Raw genomic sequence first — 15916 nt, 5'->3', positions numbered from 1 at the left:
CGTATCTTTCTATAAATTTATTCCTAAGTATTTGATGTTTTTTGCTGCTACTGGAATGCTATGGTTTCTAAAATTTGTTAATTTGTTTCCAATCCATGCCCTGGGCTTTGATTTTTCTAAGATCTTGCTAATAAATTCATTTATTAGTTCCGGTTGATTTTTTGCAGATTGCATAAGGTTTTCTATGGAAACGGTCATATCACTTGTGAATGACTGTTCTAAACTCTTGTGTATCAATGTTTATGCTTTCTTCTTGACTGTATAGCTGTGACCTATGGGGCAATGTTGTACAGAAATGGTGAGAGCAGACATCCATGGTTTAGTATTTCACCATGAAGTATGATGTTAGGCACAGATGTTCTTTTGCAGATGCCCTTTATCAGACTGAGGAGTTTTTTACTTCCAGGGTTTGTATTATGAGAGGATGTTGAATTTTGTCCAATGCATTTCCTATAATCATTGAGATGATCATATGGCTTTCCTCTTTTACTCTGTTCATAAGTGAATGAAAGCTGATAAACCTTGCCCTCTTGGAATAAAACCTATTTGGTCAAGATGAATTATCATCCTTTTTATATACTACTAGGTTCAGTTTGCCAATATTTGAAGGACTTTTATTCCTATGTTCATGAGGGATATTGGTCTGTTATTTTCTTAAAATGTCTTTTTCAGGTTTTGTATGGTATTTTGGGGAGCCATCTACATAAATATTTTGTTACAGGCCTAAAAAATGCAGAATTCAATTGTTTTGAAGTGTTTTTTTTTTCATGGCCCTTTTTGGGTTCCTAACAGCCATAATGAGTAAGTCTTAAAAAAGTCATCTGATTCTGTAAAAACTTCACATTATGTGAACAAAAAGCTGAAAAATCCCAGGAGAGAACTGAGCTGGGAGAAGAACTGCTATCTCAGTTTTGTTCTTGCTAGTGTTGCCTGCCTTCACATCCATCCCATGGTCACAGGAAAAAAGAAAAAATCTGCACTGGGGATTAAATTAAAAGCAGGTTTCACAAATGTTTTTTGAGTATTCTCAGTTAGAGTATATGATGGATAAAAATCTTGAGGTTCAAACTCCAAGAATAATGAAACCAAGTATTAGTGCAATTTAAACTACTGGGAGTTTGGGCAGCCTCAATGGCCCGGCAGTGGCCCTGTGTCTCTGCCTCTCTCTCTGTGTTGGTCATGAATAAGGGTATTATGCTGAGTGAAGTAAGCCAGTCGGAGAAGGACAAACATTATATGTTCTCATTCATTTGGGGAATATAAATAATAGTGAAAGGGAATATAAGGGAAGGGGGAAGAAATGTGTGGGAAATATCAGAAAGGGAGACAGAACGTAAAGACTGCTAACTCTGGGAAACGAACTAGGGGTGGTAGAAGGGGAGGAGGGCGGGGGGTGGGAGTGAATGGGTGACGGGCACTGGGGGTTATTCTGTATGTTAGTAAATTGAACACCAATAAAAAATAAATTAAAAAAAATAAATAAATAAAAAATAAATAAAATCTTAAAAAAAATAAACTACTGGGAGTTTAAATTAATTTATAGTTTTTTTTACAGATTTATTTATTTATGAGAGAGAGAGAGAGAGAGAGAGAGAAAGGCAGAGACACAGGAGGAGGGAGAAGCAGGCTCTATGCAGGGAGCCCGATGTGGGACTTGATCCCAGGACTCCAGGATCGCGCCCTGGGCCAAAGGCAGGCACTAACCTGCTGAGCCACCCAGGGATCCCCTAATTTATAGTTTTGAAAGCAGTTCTAATACTTTCCATTCTATCAAAAGATCAATCTCTCTGCCCAAGTTAAAAATGCAAGGGAACCCCCTCAACACATCTTTAATTAAAAATGCAAAAGTTTTAGGGAAATTTCCAAATATAATTTTATTAATAAAAATTAGAAATTTCATATACGCAATAAAGATCTGTCATTTATGTTAACATACACGTGTAAGTAGAGAAAAGATCTGAAAGGATAAAATTAAAATGAAATCAGCAGTTCCTTTGGGACAGTTAATTGTGCAGGAATGCTAATTGTCTTTCAGTAATGGTTTGAATTTTCTAGAAGACATTCTATTCCTATTCCTAATTTGCGTACTAAAAGAAAACTGTTCATACAGTGAATCACAAAAATCTTCATTGCAGTAGAAATAACAATATGTTAAAATATGCACAGCTTCAAAACTAGAGGTGATAATGGCAGAAGCCACACGCTGCAGAAGCCACATACTCAAATCCTATATAATCAAATTTTTCCTGGTTATCTTTGGGGCAATAATTTATAAAATACATATTCAGGGTTGCCCTTGAGTTATTTAACAAATATATTTAAGAAAAGATTTCTAAATGAGAGTTTTAGTAATTTTTTTTTTTTTTTAAGATTTTACTTATTTATTCATGAATGACAGAGAGAGAGAGAGAGAAAGAGGCAGTGACACAGGCAGAGGGAGAAGCAGGCTCCATGCAGGGAGCCCAACGTGGGACTTGATCCCGGGTCTCCAGGATCACACCCGGGCTGTAGGCAGCGCTAAACCGCTGCACCACCGGGGCTACCCAGTAATTTTTTCAATTTCTTTTCATTATCAGAAAGTTTGTTTCTTGTCTAAGCCTACCACCAATGACAAAACCCTAACAAAAGAGTTACTACCTACAAGTACTTCCTTAGCACACTTCATACATAAAATTAAAATAAAAATATCAGTGAAAAAATATATCAGTGAAGAAACTATAATATAGGACAGGCAAAAACATCAGTATCTTTAAAATATAAAGTTCTGACAAATCCATAAGATGGATGATTTTTAAAAAAAATTATAAATGGACAAAAAACAAGTATTCACTCTCTAATAGCCAAAATGAAAAATTAAATGTTTTATATATACTAAATTTGCGAGGAGTTAAAAAAAAGATAATGCCTATGCTGGGGGTGTGGGGTTCACTGCCCTCTGTTACACTTGTGTTGGCACAATACATTGGTACAGATTTCTGAAGGACAATTTGACAATCGATAGTTATCAAAAACCTTAAAATGTCTCAGTTAATACTTAGCAAACAATTCCAATTAAAATTTCCATTTTAACCTATTTGTAAAAAGAAATAGTTAAAATGAAGAGAACATACATATGTTTTTATGGTTCAGTACAGAACACTCACCAAAGTCCAAATAGCAAGGTTTCCCAACTTCATAAATTAGAAGTCAAAAGAATCCAAGGGAATAGGTTAAACAAACTTAAGTGCTCCTGTGTGCTTAATTCCTGCAAGCACCACAGGGGGGCAGCCTTTCATGATACCAGAAAGTAAAAGGAATGGAGGGATGGGGTCTGGCTCCACCTCATCCCCAAACAAAGGAGGCAAGTTTGATTATATTAAAATCTCATGTTAGTACTTTCCTACAGCTTGTTCAAACTTCTTCAATTATTGATTTCAGATGGTCTAGGTGATATTCTTCTATGAAGGATTCTGCTTGATTCAAAGCTTTTATTTTCACCAGAATAGAAATTATTTCTTTGACTTCATCTCTGAAAAATAAAGGAAAATGTTTAGGAGAGCATAGTGAATCATTAGTCATTAATCTGAAACAAAAATTTTAAGCCAATATCTACAGTAGCATAAAATATTCAAATGTTACCTTTTCCATACAGGGTTTAAATGTAGATTAGTGGATGTATGGTAGCAAATTTTAACACAAATGACTATAAAAAGCAGTTAAATCTATCAGAAAACTGAGTTATGGTGTGGGGCTATCAGCTCGTATGGGCTACTCTGGTGGGAGCCTCAGTGGGAATATTTACCTACAGAAATGCTATGTATCTGGGCTATTTATTTATTTATTATCTGGGCTTTTTAAAAATTTTTTTAAAAATTTCATTTTGGAGAAAGTGGTTTATCAAAACACCACTTTACTAAACATTTAATGCTATTAGTGAAATATCCAAAACAGATCTAGCTATTGCTGGGTAAATAGCCTGCAGACCCGTTCTTAACTGCTGAGATTTTAAAATGGTCAGGAAAATGAACAATACACTTATTAAGAGGTTTTTTATTTATAGTTTCCTAAATTCCCCTGTGTGATAGTTTTCTGGAAATGCTTATTTTGGAAGACATTTACATTTAAAATTTGAACTATTAGGCATGAGGTATAAGTATAAAATAGTGATTCCAAAGGTTGCACATGAAAATATCTATAAATTCTATAGTGGTAGTCTCCACAGACTTTTAAAATTAGAATAAAAGTACAAATCTTTCTAAAAATTGCGGAGTGTAAAACAGAATCCTTGAATTATTCTTATGGAGATATAAATATGCAAAATTACCTGAATTCACTTCTAGATAATTTATGTGCAGACTGTAACAAAAACTGGATGAAGTTTCCTAGCTGAGGAATAGATGTTCTCATGGCAGAGTTTTGGAACCATTTTTCTGGTAATGATGCTGCTATCTGTTAATTAAAACACATGGTCAGTTTTTATTAATGACAGTTATCTAATGTCTTTTGCTAATAACATCAATCATTTCATTTAATCTTTACAGTTTACGGTTGAATACATTTTGAGAATTTTTCTTTGTCAGAGTTTATACTTCTTAGAGAATTGTATTTTAATGCCAACAGCTTAAAATAGACTATTCTTTATGACTACTCTCTAGGGGTATTTGTAATACTTTCTATACTCTCTATTCCCAAGCTATTAAATCTGTACAAACATGATGTAAAACTAAACACCAGAAATGCTTAAACACAAAACATTTATAGTCAACATAAATATAAAATACATGCATTTGTATTATTTCATACTAAGAAATTGGGTGACCTAGCATATGATCTACATAAGGAATCAAGTAGGTGATTGTAAGATACATAGAATAAAAAAGTCATGGATTTTTTTTTGTTAATATATTGCTTTAAATGTTCATGGAAGCATACAGAGTTAGTTGCATTCAATTTTTCTTTTATGGGGAAAACACCAACACTTACCATTATGCTAAAGGAAATACATGATTTTGGGGAAAGTTTTGGTAAAAATAAAAAAATGTTTTAAGTAAAAAAACCTAAGAACACAAAACCTTCTTCATAGCAGAAGGAAGAATAAAAGAGAGAGAATGGGAGGAAATAAAAACCTGAGATCATAGTCAATGAAAGTTTTGGACAGATTATGCTATAATTGGTAAGGTCAAGATCATTATCTATAAAAGTAAAAAGCTGGGCAAAATACACCACATATACATTATAAAAATATTAAATGAAAGTTCTGGAAAGTACTATTTTGAAAACACAGTTGAGGAAAAAGACTTATCCTATTTAATCACCTTTTTCAATTATCCAGAAAAAATGTAGACACACTGCCTAGGGGAGAAATACTTATCTCTTCTTTAGGGTTTAAAAACCAGCCCTGACTGGACTGAAATTTAAAGTTATTTGCACATGCTTTTCTCTTGGTTTGCATCACAATCTCAATAAAATTTTCACAGAACTACCTAGTTTCCCCATAAATGATCAGAGGACTTAAAGCCACACTGTCCTGGCACGGTTTTATCTACCTTTTTTTTAAAAAAATAAGATTCATTTGAGAATGAGTGAGCATGTGTGTGAGTGAGGGTGGGGAGGGAGTGGGATGCAGAGGGAAAGAACCCCAACTTAGGGCTCCATCTCAAGACCCTGAGATCATGACCGGAGTCAAATCAAGAGTGGGCCACTCAACCACCTGTCACCCAACTGCCCCCTTGGCAAGGTTTTCTAGCCATAAGCTGTGGAGAGAATGTCCTGCATCTTCCCTACTTCTGATAGTAGACCCATGGTCAAAGGGGACTAAACTGAACCTGAAATACATAGCATGGACAATGAATTCAGTTTTGGGGAGATAATGTATTTTAAAACTATATGATGAAAAAAATCATAGCCCAAAATATCTGGTGGGTTAGGAATTGCTATCTAATGTTTCATGTTGTTTTTATATTTATAAACTTTTTTTCCATATTCTTAACTATGACTTTTATCTGATGAATAGGCAATGTTTTTGGATATTCAGGTTGTTTCCATTTCTATTATAAATAATGCTATAAGAATATTCTTTGTACTTAAATTCTGATAAAGAAACATGCCCCAAATGGAGTCATTTACTTCTTACAACAGCAAACCTAAGACTTAACTGCAGTTTCAACTCATCCCAGAAATGTTACTTTTTAACAGTCAATCCCCAGATTTCTGGATAGGCACTAGTGAGGTCATCTGCATGATAAAACCCATATCCCTGTCCTCTCCCCAAAAAGACCACGTCCTGGCCTGAAATAATCATGTTCTTTTGCTAATAGCTTTCTTTCCCCACCTGCTTTCTTACGAAAACCTTACATTTTGTACAGCTCCTGAGAGCCTCTCTCTACTTGATATGGAATACTGCCTGATTCACAGATCCTTAATAAAGCCAGTTAGATCTCAATTTTTTTCTTTAACAAATCTACATGTGCATCTCTGATTTATCTTAGCAATCTTACTTCAAAGCGTTTACCCTAAGTCAGAGGGGTATGAACCTTAAAAGTTTTGAAGCCATCATGCCAGAAGTCTCCAGAATTCTATCCCTCATTCCACCAGCACAGACTGTTTCTCAGAACCCCTGTACCACCCATTCTAAGTGGCCCTGAAATGTGCTGTCGTTTTCTCATGCTTAGGACAATACAAGGAATAAGAAAATAACAGCAAAACAACAACAACAAAAACAAACAAAAACCCCAAAAACCCCAATACCTGGTCAGCATAATAGGTAAAATAATATCCTTAATTATTTTGCATTTCTCTGATTATTAGTACTTGTTAATCATTTCCACATGTTTAGAAATTATTTTTACTTTTTTGTGTGAATTTCCTGTCTTTTGTCCATTTTTAATTGGAATATCTGAATTGTTTTCTAATTTTAAAGAGCTTTTTAAAAGTGTGGACATTAGTCTTTGTTATGGCTTATAACTTTTTTCAACTCCCTTCCTTTTAAACGTTTCATTATAGAAAATTTCACACCAACAGAAGGAATACGTATGGTAACCCCAAAGGACCTATCTTCCAGTTTTAACAATGATCAAATAATCTTGATACTTTTTAATATTTATTTAAAAGATTTTATTTATTTATTCATGAGAGAGAGAGAGAGAGAGAGAGAGAGAGAGAAAGGCAGAGACACAGGCAGAGGGAGAAGCAGGCTCCATTCAGGGAGCCTGATGCAGGACTCAATCCCAGGTCTCCAAGATCACACCCTGGGCTGAAGGCAGCACTAAACCACTGAGCCACCTGGGCTCCCCCTCTTGATACCTTTTAAATGTTTTTTTTCATTTACTGAAGTTTTATACTTTCATCAAATCGCTTACAGTTTTTCATTTTTTCTTTTGCTTTTAAGTTCAAAAGGACTCCCTTACAAACAGATTAAGTTTGTCTTCTTAGTACAATATTTTACAGTTTCATTTTTATACTTTATTTCATCTGAAATTTATGCTGGTATTTAGTCAAAGTTGAGGATTTAAAATTCATTTTGTAAAGAATTAACCAGTTGGCCTGGCACCATTTATTAAATAATTTTTCTTTTCCCTGCTGGTGACAATTCAAACCAGTATACTAATTCTTAAATAGTGAGAGGTTGGTTGATTTTGAGTTTCTAGTCTATTAGATTGATTTGTTATTATGTGAGTACCACAATTTTATTTTTTTTATTTTTTATTTATTTATTTTTTTTCACAACTTTAATTATTCTGTTATAAAATAGATTTTAAACTTTTTTTAAGGCGATCTCTACACCCAAAGGTGAGCTCAAACTCATGACCCTGAGATCAAAAGTCACATACTCTTCTAAGCCAGCCAGGCACCCCACAAAAGATTTTAATTGAATTTTTAAAAATGATAAAATTAGAATCTTCACAGTTACCTGGTTGCACTTTTTAACAACATCTGGCCCAGGTATGGCATTAAGTAGAGCTATAATAAGGTAACGGTTTAGTAGCTTCCCTAGACCTAGTTCTTGCAAGGTGGCATCAGGGAGGAGTCCATTCCAAAGAAGAATATTGCGGAAGAGCTAAAATAAAATAAAGTATCAAGTGAGTATGTACTGTTTCTCTAAAGGAAAACTGCAGTAGTCTCCAACAAGCATAAAATGTTTGTCAAACTATTTTAAACTCCAGTAGCACTGGTAAAAATATCAATTTTACAATCAATAGAAAACATTTCTGAATAAATACCTAATTCTTTTCAAACTTCATGTATTTGTTCATCCTATTTTTTTTAGGACTATTACCTAAAACCCATCTCAAATAACTTCACTGGAGCCTTTCCAGATCAATAATCTTCCTCCTCAACTCACACTCCCAGAGTCTGGGGCCATTGGGTACAAGACCACCAGGACACAGGGATTCATGAAGGAATACTGTTAAAAGCCAATGCCACTGTTACTAATGTGTGATCCTGAGAAACCATCAAACCTGACCACCTCACTGCTCTGATATGTAAAATTTAAAACCCTCATAAGAAATTCCAATAAAATTAATATTGGTTGCCTTCCTTCCTCTCAATCCATATCTTTCTGTGAATTTTATGGTGTTTTCCATTTTCTTCCCAGTACTATATTTATTACTCTAACATGAAATGCTTTTCCACACTTTGTGTCATTGTTGAGCTCTCTCTTCCTGGAAAGTCTTTTCCCTGACTCATCCACATAATAAATATGGATTCACACTATTAAATAATATGCCTACGGAGGTCACTCATAACCTATTAATTGTCAAATCCAGTAAACATTTTCAGTCTTTCTCCTAATTCTCTTGGGTGGCATTTAATACCTTGTCTTCACTCTTAAAAATCCTTTGCTTAGTTTCCATGATGCCACCCTCTTATGACTGCTCTAAGTTTCATAATTCTAAAGCTTCTCTGAAGACTTCACTTTCTCTGCCTGCCTCTTAGGTCAATGTTTCCCAAGGTTGTGTCCTTAGCCACCTTCTCATGCTTCACTCCATCTACTGAGAGGTTGTCATTCATGACCATGGCTCCAAATACTGCCTACATGTGGTTGACTCCCAAATCTCCAACTCCAATCTGTCCCCTGCAATTCAGACTCCTAAATCTACGCCTGTATTTTTCCCACAGATAACTTCAATTCACCATCTGAAACAGAACTTTATTTTTCCTTCAAACCTGTTCTTGTATCTCCTCCAATGCCCTCAAAGAATGTCACTGTAAGTTACCAAGTTGCCAAAGTCAGAAACTTGGCTAGCACCCTACATAATCTTCATATGCAATTATAATTAGTCATCAAGTCCTTTCAGCGCTTCATCCTAAGTGTCTTCTGAACCCAATTTCTTACCATCCCTCCTTATTACCACTGACTTAGCAATGACTTGATGCTTCATCTTTTAGACTAGGAGTTGGCCAACTATGGCTTGTGGGTTAAATCTAGTTTGGTGCCTGGTTTTGCAGAGTTGGCAAACTAAGAATGGTTTTTATATTTTGAAACGACTGGGGGAAAAAAGAAAGAGGGTATTTTGTAACATGTGAAAATTAGGACACTGAAATTTCAGTGTCCATAAGTAAATCTTACTGAAATATAGCCATGCTCATTTGCTTACATAATGTTTTATAACTGTTTTTGCACCACAAAGGCAGGGTTGAATAGTTCAACAGAGACATCAAAGCTTAAAATATTTACTCTTTGGTCCTTTACAGAAGTTTGATAATCTCAGCTCTACAGTATACTGGATTTAAAATAAAGTTTATTTTTGTATTTTTCTGCTTACCTTTACACTTGACCAGAACTGCCTTTCTTGGAACTTTGAATGTGGTGATGTTTTGTCTTCTACAGTGCTAATTTGAAACAGAGAAAGGACAAAATGCAAACAATAATCTTTCAGAACCAGAGTCTAAAAAAATCAGTTTTTTAACCAACCAGATTACATCTTAACACATTAACAGAATGTAAATGGAGTGCTCTGATATCAAAATTACAATTACACTTTGATTCAACAACCCTATTTCTGAGAATACCTTCTGTGGGTATACTTGCACATGAACAGAGTGGTGGGTCTATACTTATCCACAGCATTGCTGGTAATGCTTTACCACTCACATGCTTACCAGTTCCAGTACATTATATGCAGGCATATTCTGTAGCTTAAAGAATGAAGAAACCACTCTTGTGATGACATGAAAAGATCTCAAAGATGTACTAAGTCAAAAAAAGTAAGGCACAAGACAATGGTTAAAACTGTATTTCCTTTGCTGTAGAAAGCGGGGGGATGGGGATAAGATTAGAGTATATGTAAGTATTCTAACTGCATGAGGAAATTCTGGAATGGTAAAAAAAAGTTACTAACAGTGATTATCATTGCACGCATATATGTGTATGGAGGAGGAAAGGCAAAAACTGGATGGATGGCACGAGAGGGAGGGAGGTAGGACCCCATTTTAAATATAAATTTAAAAACTACATACTTATACTTTTGAAATAAATGAATAGATCTCTTACTTAAAACATTACAAAACAAACCTTAACAGTGCATGATTTTTACATGCAGATATCTCTAAACAATTCAAATTAGCCAGAAAGCTTAGAAGTTCCTTCTTTTCTCTCCACAAAAGCCTTCTATCCTGTAAATAGTCACTGGATAGCTTCAGTTCATGATCTAGTATTATAAACTAATGACTTCTTAGCAAATGTATCAATATGCATCAAATACTATATGCTTTGTGATACTGTATACAGAAAACCCTCAAGATTCCACTGAAACTACTACACGGATAAGTGAATTCAGTAGTTATAAGATACAAAATTAACTTACAGAAATTTCTACATAATAATGTAGAAGAAAGAGAAATTAAGAAAACAGTCCCACTTATAACTGTACCAAAAAGAATAAAATCTCTAGAAATAACCAAAGAGGTGAAAGACCTATACTCTGCTAACTATAAAACATGAATGAAAGAAACTGAATACAGTACAAACACATGGAAAGTTAATTCCATTTTTGTGGATTGGAAGATCCAATACTGTTAAAATGTCCATACTACCCAAAGCAATCTACAGATTTAATGCTATCCCTATCAAAATACCAACAACATTTTCACAAAACTAGAATAATATTAAAATTTGTATGGAACAAGAGAAAACTCCAAATAGTCAAACCAGTCATGAGAAAGAACAACACTAGAGGTATCACAATTCCAGATTTCAAGACATAGTATAGAGCTGTAGTAGTCAAAACATTATGGTACTGGCACAGAAATAGACACATAGTCAATGGAACAGGATAAAGAATCAGAAATAAATCCACGCTTTATGGGCAACTGATCTACAACAAAAAAGGCAAGAATATACAAAAGGGAAAAGACAGTCTCTTCAATAAAAGTTGCTGGAAAACCGGACCACTTTCTTACACCATACACAAAAATAAAATAGATTAAAGACCTAAATGTGAGACCTGAAACCATAAGAATCCTATAAGAGAGCACAGGCAGTAATTTTTTTTTTTGACATCAATGTATCAACTTTTTTCTAGAATGTCTCAAGCAAGGAAAACAAAAACAAAAACACCCTACTTGTTTCCTAAAGCAAATCCACCATTCACAGCTAGTTTCTGGCTTTCTGTGCCAAGCACTATTCTGAGCACTCTGTTCATCTTCACAAAGTCCTGTGAAGTAGGCAGTAATACCTCATTTTGCATACAAAGACACTGATGCACACAGAGGTCCAAAGTCAGATATCTAGTAATGGTAAATTTGGGCTCCAGAATCTAGATTTAATCTATGATGCCATCTGTCATGTTCTTAACATAAAAAACCTATGTCCAACTGTGCCAGGTATCATACATGGCATAGAAAAAGTGTGCCATATTTTGTTGAAATCTCAATTTGCATCTTAAAAGGCATATGTATGTTTGAGAGAACATGTAATAGTTTCTTTTGCATTACATTCTTAAATCTGTGTTACGTGATTAGCTATTTCATATAATCTAGAAATTAACAGCTCTTACCTCTTTGGATACAGAGGAATAAAAACATCATCTTCTATTGCTTTCTTCATTCTCACAACAATGGATTTAAGTAAATCCTATTATATAAGAAATTTAAAAGCATCAGTGATAGTCATAGTTAGAAGTCTATTTACCAAAAGAAGTAATGTTAACAGTAAAGTACAAATTTATACACATAGAATCAGGTGTTAAAATAAATATCAATCAGGTACAAAGAACTTTACACCCACGTTGGTGCATACAGCTGTAGCTAGTGCATTTTCATTGATATATAGTATATGCTGTCACATGAATACTAATGATGGGACATTCATATGGTTTCCAGTTTGGGGTCTATATTACATACAACATTGTATAAAAGTTCTTATACATGTCTTTTAATATATACAGGCATACATTTCTAACAGATACACAAACAAGGATGGAATTGCTGGAATTTAGTTTATTCTTATACATTCAACTTCGTACATCATGTCAAATTGTTTTCTGAAGGAGTGATATCCCATTTACATTTCCACCAGCCATGTATGAGAAATCCAGTCTCCCTACACCTTTACTAATATGTGGTATCCTTTTGTTTTTTAATGTCTGCAATTCCTGGGGTATGCAGTCATACTTTATTATGTTTTAATTTTTATTTTCCTGTTGAATAATGTGACGATGAGCATCCACTCATATTCTTTTAAAGATTCTTTTTAGATGGTGAGCATGCATGCAGGCAGGGGGAGGGGCACAGGGTGAGGGAGAGAAGCAGATTCCCTGCTGAGCTTGGAGCCCAAGGCAGGACCTAAGATCATGGCCTGAGCCGAAATCAAGGGCTGGATGCTTAACCGACTGAGCCACCCAGGCACTCTGAGCATCCACTCACATGTTTTGCCATTTGGACATGACGTTTTGCTAAGTATCTAATTAAAAGGTGCTTGTTTATGTATTTGTTGTTGTTGTTAAAGATTTATTTATTTGTGAGACACAGAGATAAAGAGGCAGAGACATAGGAAAAGGGAGAAGCAGGCTCCCTATGGCTATCCTGATGTGGAACTTGATCCCAGGACCCCGGGATCACTCCCTGAGCCAAAGGCAGATGCTCAACTGCTGAGCCACCCAGATGTCTCTAAAATTAGATTCTCTTATTAGTAGAAGCGTTTTATATACTCTAGCTATGGGTCCCTTCTTGGTTTATCAATGTCCTTCGATATAATAAATTCACTTTGGCACATTCATTTTATTGTTTGTATATCAAAGAATGGGAGCAACCACAATATTCAATCATAGAGACTTTAGGATAACATGTTATATCCATCCATTGCAAGAAAATATTACTTAGCTGGTTTGTAAAGACTGTAGTAACATGCAAAATTAAATATTTAACGAGATAATGTTAAGGGAAAGAAGTAGGATACAAATGTACACATCCACCAGGATTATAACTCTGAAGTAAAAGGCTGGATGAAAATATCCTAAAATGGTATCAAGTCCTTGTATGAGGATGAAAAGGGGAATTAAAAATCTTTTTCATGTATTACTAAAATTTCTATAATAAAATCCTATTCTTACTCTTAAAAAGGAATCCACATTTGAAAAATAAAAATGCCAAACACACTAGAGTATTTTTCAAGTCGGTGACAATGTATATAGCACAAATTAAGCTGTCAAAAACCTTATACTGACCAAATTACTCATAAATGTAGAATTCAACCAAATATATTTTTTCCCCAAGTATATCTAACTGAAGTCCTATTTCTTTTTCCACTTAAAAATCTCTGACATATTCCTCCAGTGGCCACTTATCACTATTTAATGTTAAAAACAAAATTCACCTTTTAAAATCCCATTTCTAAAATATTTTGAATTATTTTAAAAGAATAAAGATAATTTTCTAGGTATTATCTCCCAAAGTAGTATCTGAACTTATTCAGATTACTAAATTAGTGTTTGTACTAGAAAAGACAGTTATGTTTTGTTTTTTCATTTAATTTACATCATGCTGAATATTAGCCTTGACCGATATTTCAATATTGTTTAAATTTTTGTTTCTTAAAAAGTAGTCTAAAAAAATGCTATAAAAGACCTTATTGAGTCAAATGATGGGAAATGGAATATGGATGGTAGATTAAGTATCAGGAAGTTTACTAAAAATGGTAAGTGTCCCATGGTTATTGTTGGGCTGGCAAGACCGCAGACCTCAAAATGGCCAACTCGAGGCCAGCAACCTCCTGATAACGCCACCTTGCCACCCTACCTAACTTAGCTTACAAAGACCTGCCCTAATCGGAATGCCGCCCTGCCCCCATCTTCCCGCCGAAAACTCTAGATAAACCCTCCTGCGGTTTGCCTTGGTGCGACTTCCCTGACTTCCCTGACTCAGGCCTCCTCTCCCAGTCACTGAACCTCCTGGGAGCGCTCCCCATTAAAGCACTATTGAACCTACCACCTGGCTCTGCTGTCTTTAATTTTGTCCGTCGATCATTAAAAAGAAAACCTAACAGTTATGTAATAGACTACCTTTATTCTTAGCAAATATGCAATTTACTCTCAAAGTGTTCAGGAGAAACATATCATGTATACATACAATGGGACAGCAAATAATAAAGTAAATGGGACAAAATATTAATGATAGGTGAATCTGGGTGAAAGGCCTATGAGTATGCTATTTTTACTCATGAAGTTTTTGGTAAGTTTGACATTATTTCTAAAAAAATTATTTAAAACAAATTCATGTATTTTAAAACTCTAAGCTCATTACCTTTTCCAAAAATTCAAATACATTATTTGGTGGTGGGGGGAAAGTTCTCTGAACAGTAAAGTTTTAACAACCACACACACATACTCTGTACACTCTTTAAAACTGCTTTGAAAAGACTCTTATAAGCTTTATCTAGTAGTTTTTACACTGCTCTTTATATCCAGAGAGATAATTCTAGGTGGCTTGGGCAGATATTGAGGCCTTCAAGGGAGAGTGACGGCAGGTGCTCATCACAACAAAAGCAGCTTTGTTTTTGTGTGTTTGTGTATAGGGGTGTGTAAGATTTTATGTGAAAAAAGTTCTGTTGATAAAAAATCTGAAAACTAGCAATCTAAATACTTGATTTCATTTTCACATTTCCACTAACTGGTCAACCAACCTATGCCTAAAAACACGTAGTGACAGGGAATCATGATCTCCTGAGGCTGCCCATAACTTTGGGCAGCTATTAACTGTTAGATTAGAGCAACAAACTTCTATACCTTCCACTCCTTGGTCCTCCCTAATTTACTTCTTAGTATCATATATAAAACAAATCTAATCTCCCTTCCACATGACAATTCTTCAGATTTGAAGACTGATATCTCACTTTTCTAGATTCTCTTTCCATACCATCTTAGACACTTCCCATTTATTTAATATTAATACCCTTACATCCAGAATTATATGCAACATAACCAGGGAAGTCTTATCTATGAGCAAAGCATTTATCAACATTTTTACTCAAAACAGCACACACTCAGTAGAAAGAAGAACTCCCCTTAGGTTTTCTGCTACTCAAGTGACACAACTAGCTCATATTGGGTTTACTGTTGGTTATGTCCCTCTTTGGTTTACCTGTGCTGCTTCAAGGCTGTTTCTTTCCTATCTTTTATTTATGCAGTTGAATGTTTTAATACAGGGGTAGAACATAATATACATTTCTTTTACATCATGTATTTTGAAAGTCAGTGTCTGAAATCTTTTTGGATACTATTCTACTATCCATAAGTCTATGCAGAATTCCAAACTTTGTGCCACTGGCAAATTTTATTAGCATGCATTTTACATATCTTCATCCAGTTCAATATTGAACAGGGCCAATATTTAGAAGATATCTAATACTAAAAGACTCCCCCTAAAGATAGCCACATCCCTCTTGGTCCAGTATTCTGTATACTCTTCCAGTTTATTGTACCCAACTGTACCACTGCTA

The 15916-nt window shown here is 34.7% G+C and overlaps 1 protein-coding gene across 5 annotated transcripts in view; it reads right to left on the bottom strand.

Moving 5' to 3' along the window:
• Window positions 1-2701: 2701 nt before the first annotated feature.
• GCFC2 (GC-rich sequence DNA-binding factor 2) overlaps window positions 2702-15916 on the bottom strand; it is a 47532-nt gene continuing 34317 nt past the window's right edge. For 4 of the 5 annotated variants that reach the window (XM_038561619.1, XM_038561620.1, XM_038561621.1 and 1 more), the window contains 5 exons: window positions 11979-12055; window positions 9747-9813; window positions 7889-8035; window positions 4304-4428; window positions 2702-3508 (listed from right to left, as the gene is read on the bottom strand). In XM_038561619.1, coding sequence (XP_038417547.1) covers window positions 3391-3508; window positions 4304-4428; window positions 7889-8035; window positions 9747-9813; window positions 11979-12055 — 534 coding nt within the window. In that variant the 3' untranslated portion in view covers window positions 2702-3390. Of the gene's footprint in view, window positions 3509-4303; window positions 4429-7888; window positions 8036-9746; window positions 9814-11978; window positions 12056-15916 lie in introns of those variants that run through there. The other variant, XR_005372525.1, reaches the window with a different exon arrangement.

This window comes from Canis lupus, chromosome 17 (genome assembly GCF_011100685.1).
Source record: "Canis lupus familiaris isolate Mischka breed German Shepherd chromosome 17, alternate assembly UU_Cfam_GSD_1.0, whole genome shotgun sequence".
Classification (NCBI taxonomy): Eukaryota; Metazoa; Chordata; class Mammalia; order Carnivora; family Canidae; genus Canis; species Canis lupus.
Note: the sequence above shows the minus strand (reverse complement) of the source record. Positions and strands in the feature narration are given on the sequence as shown.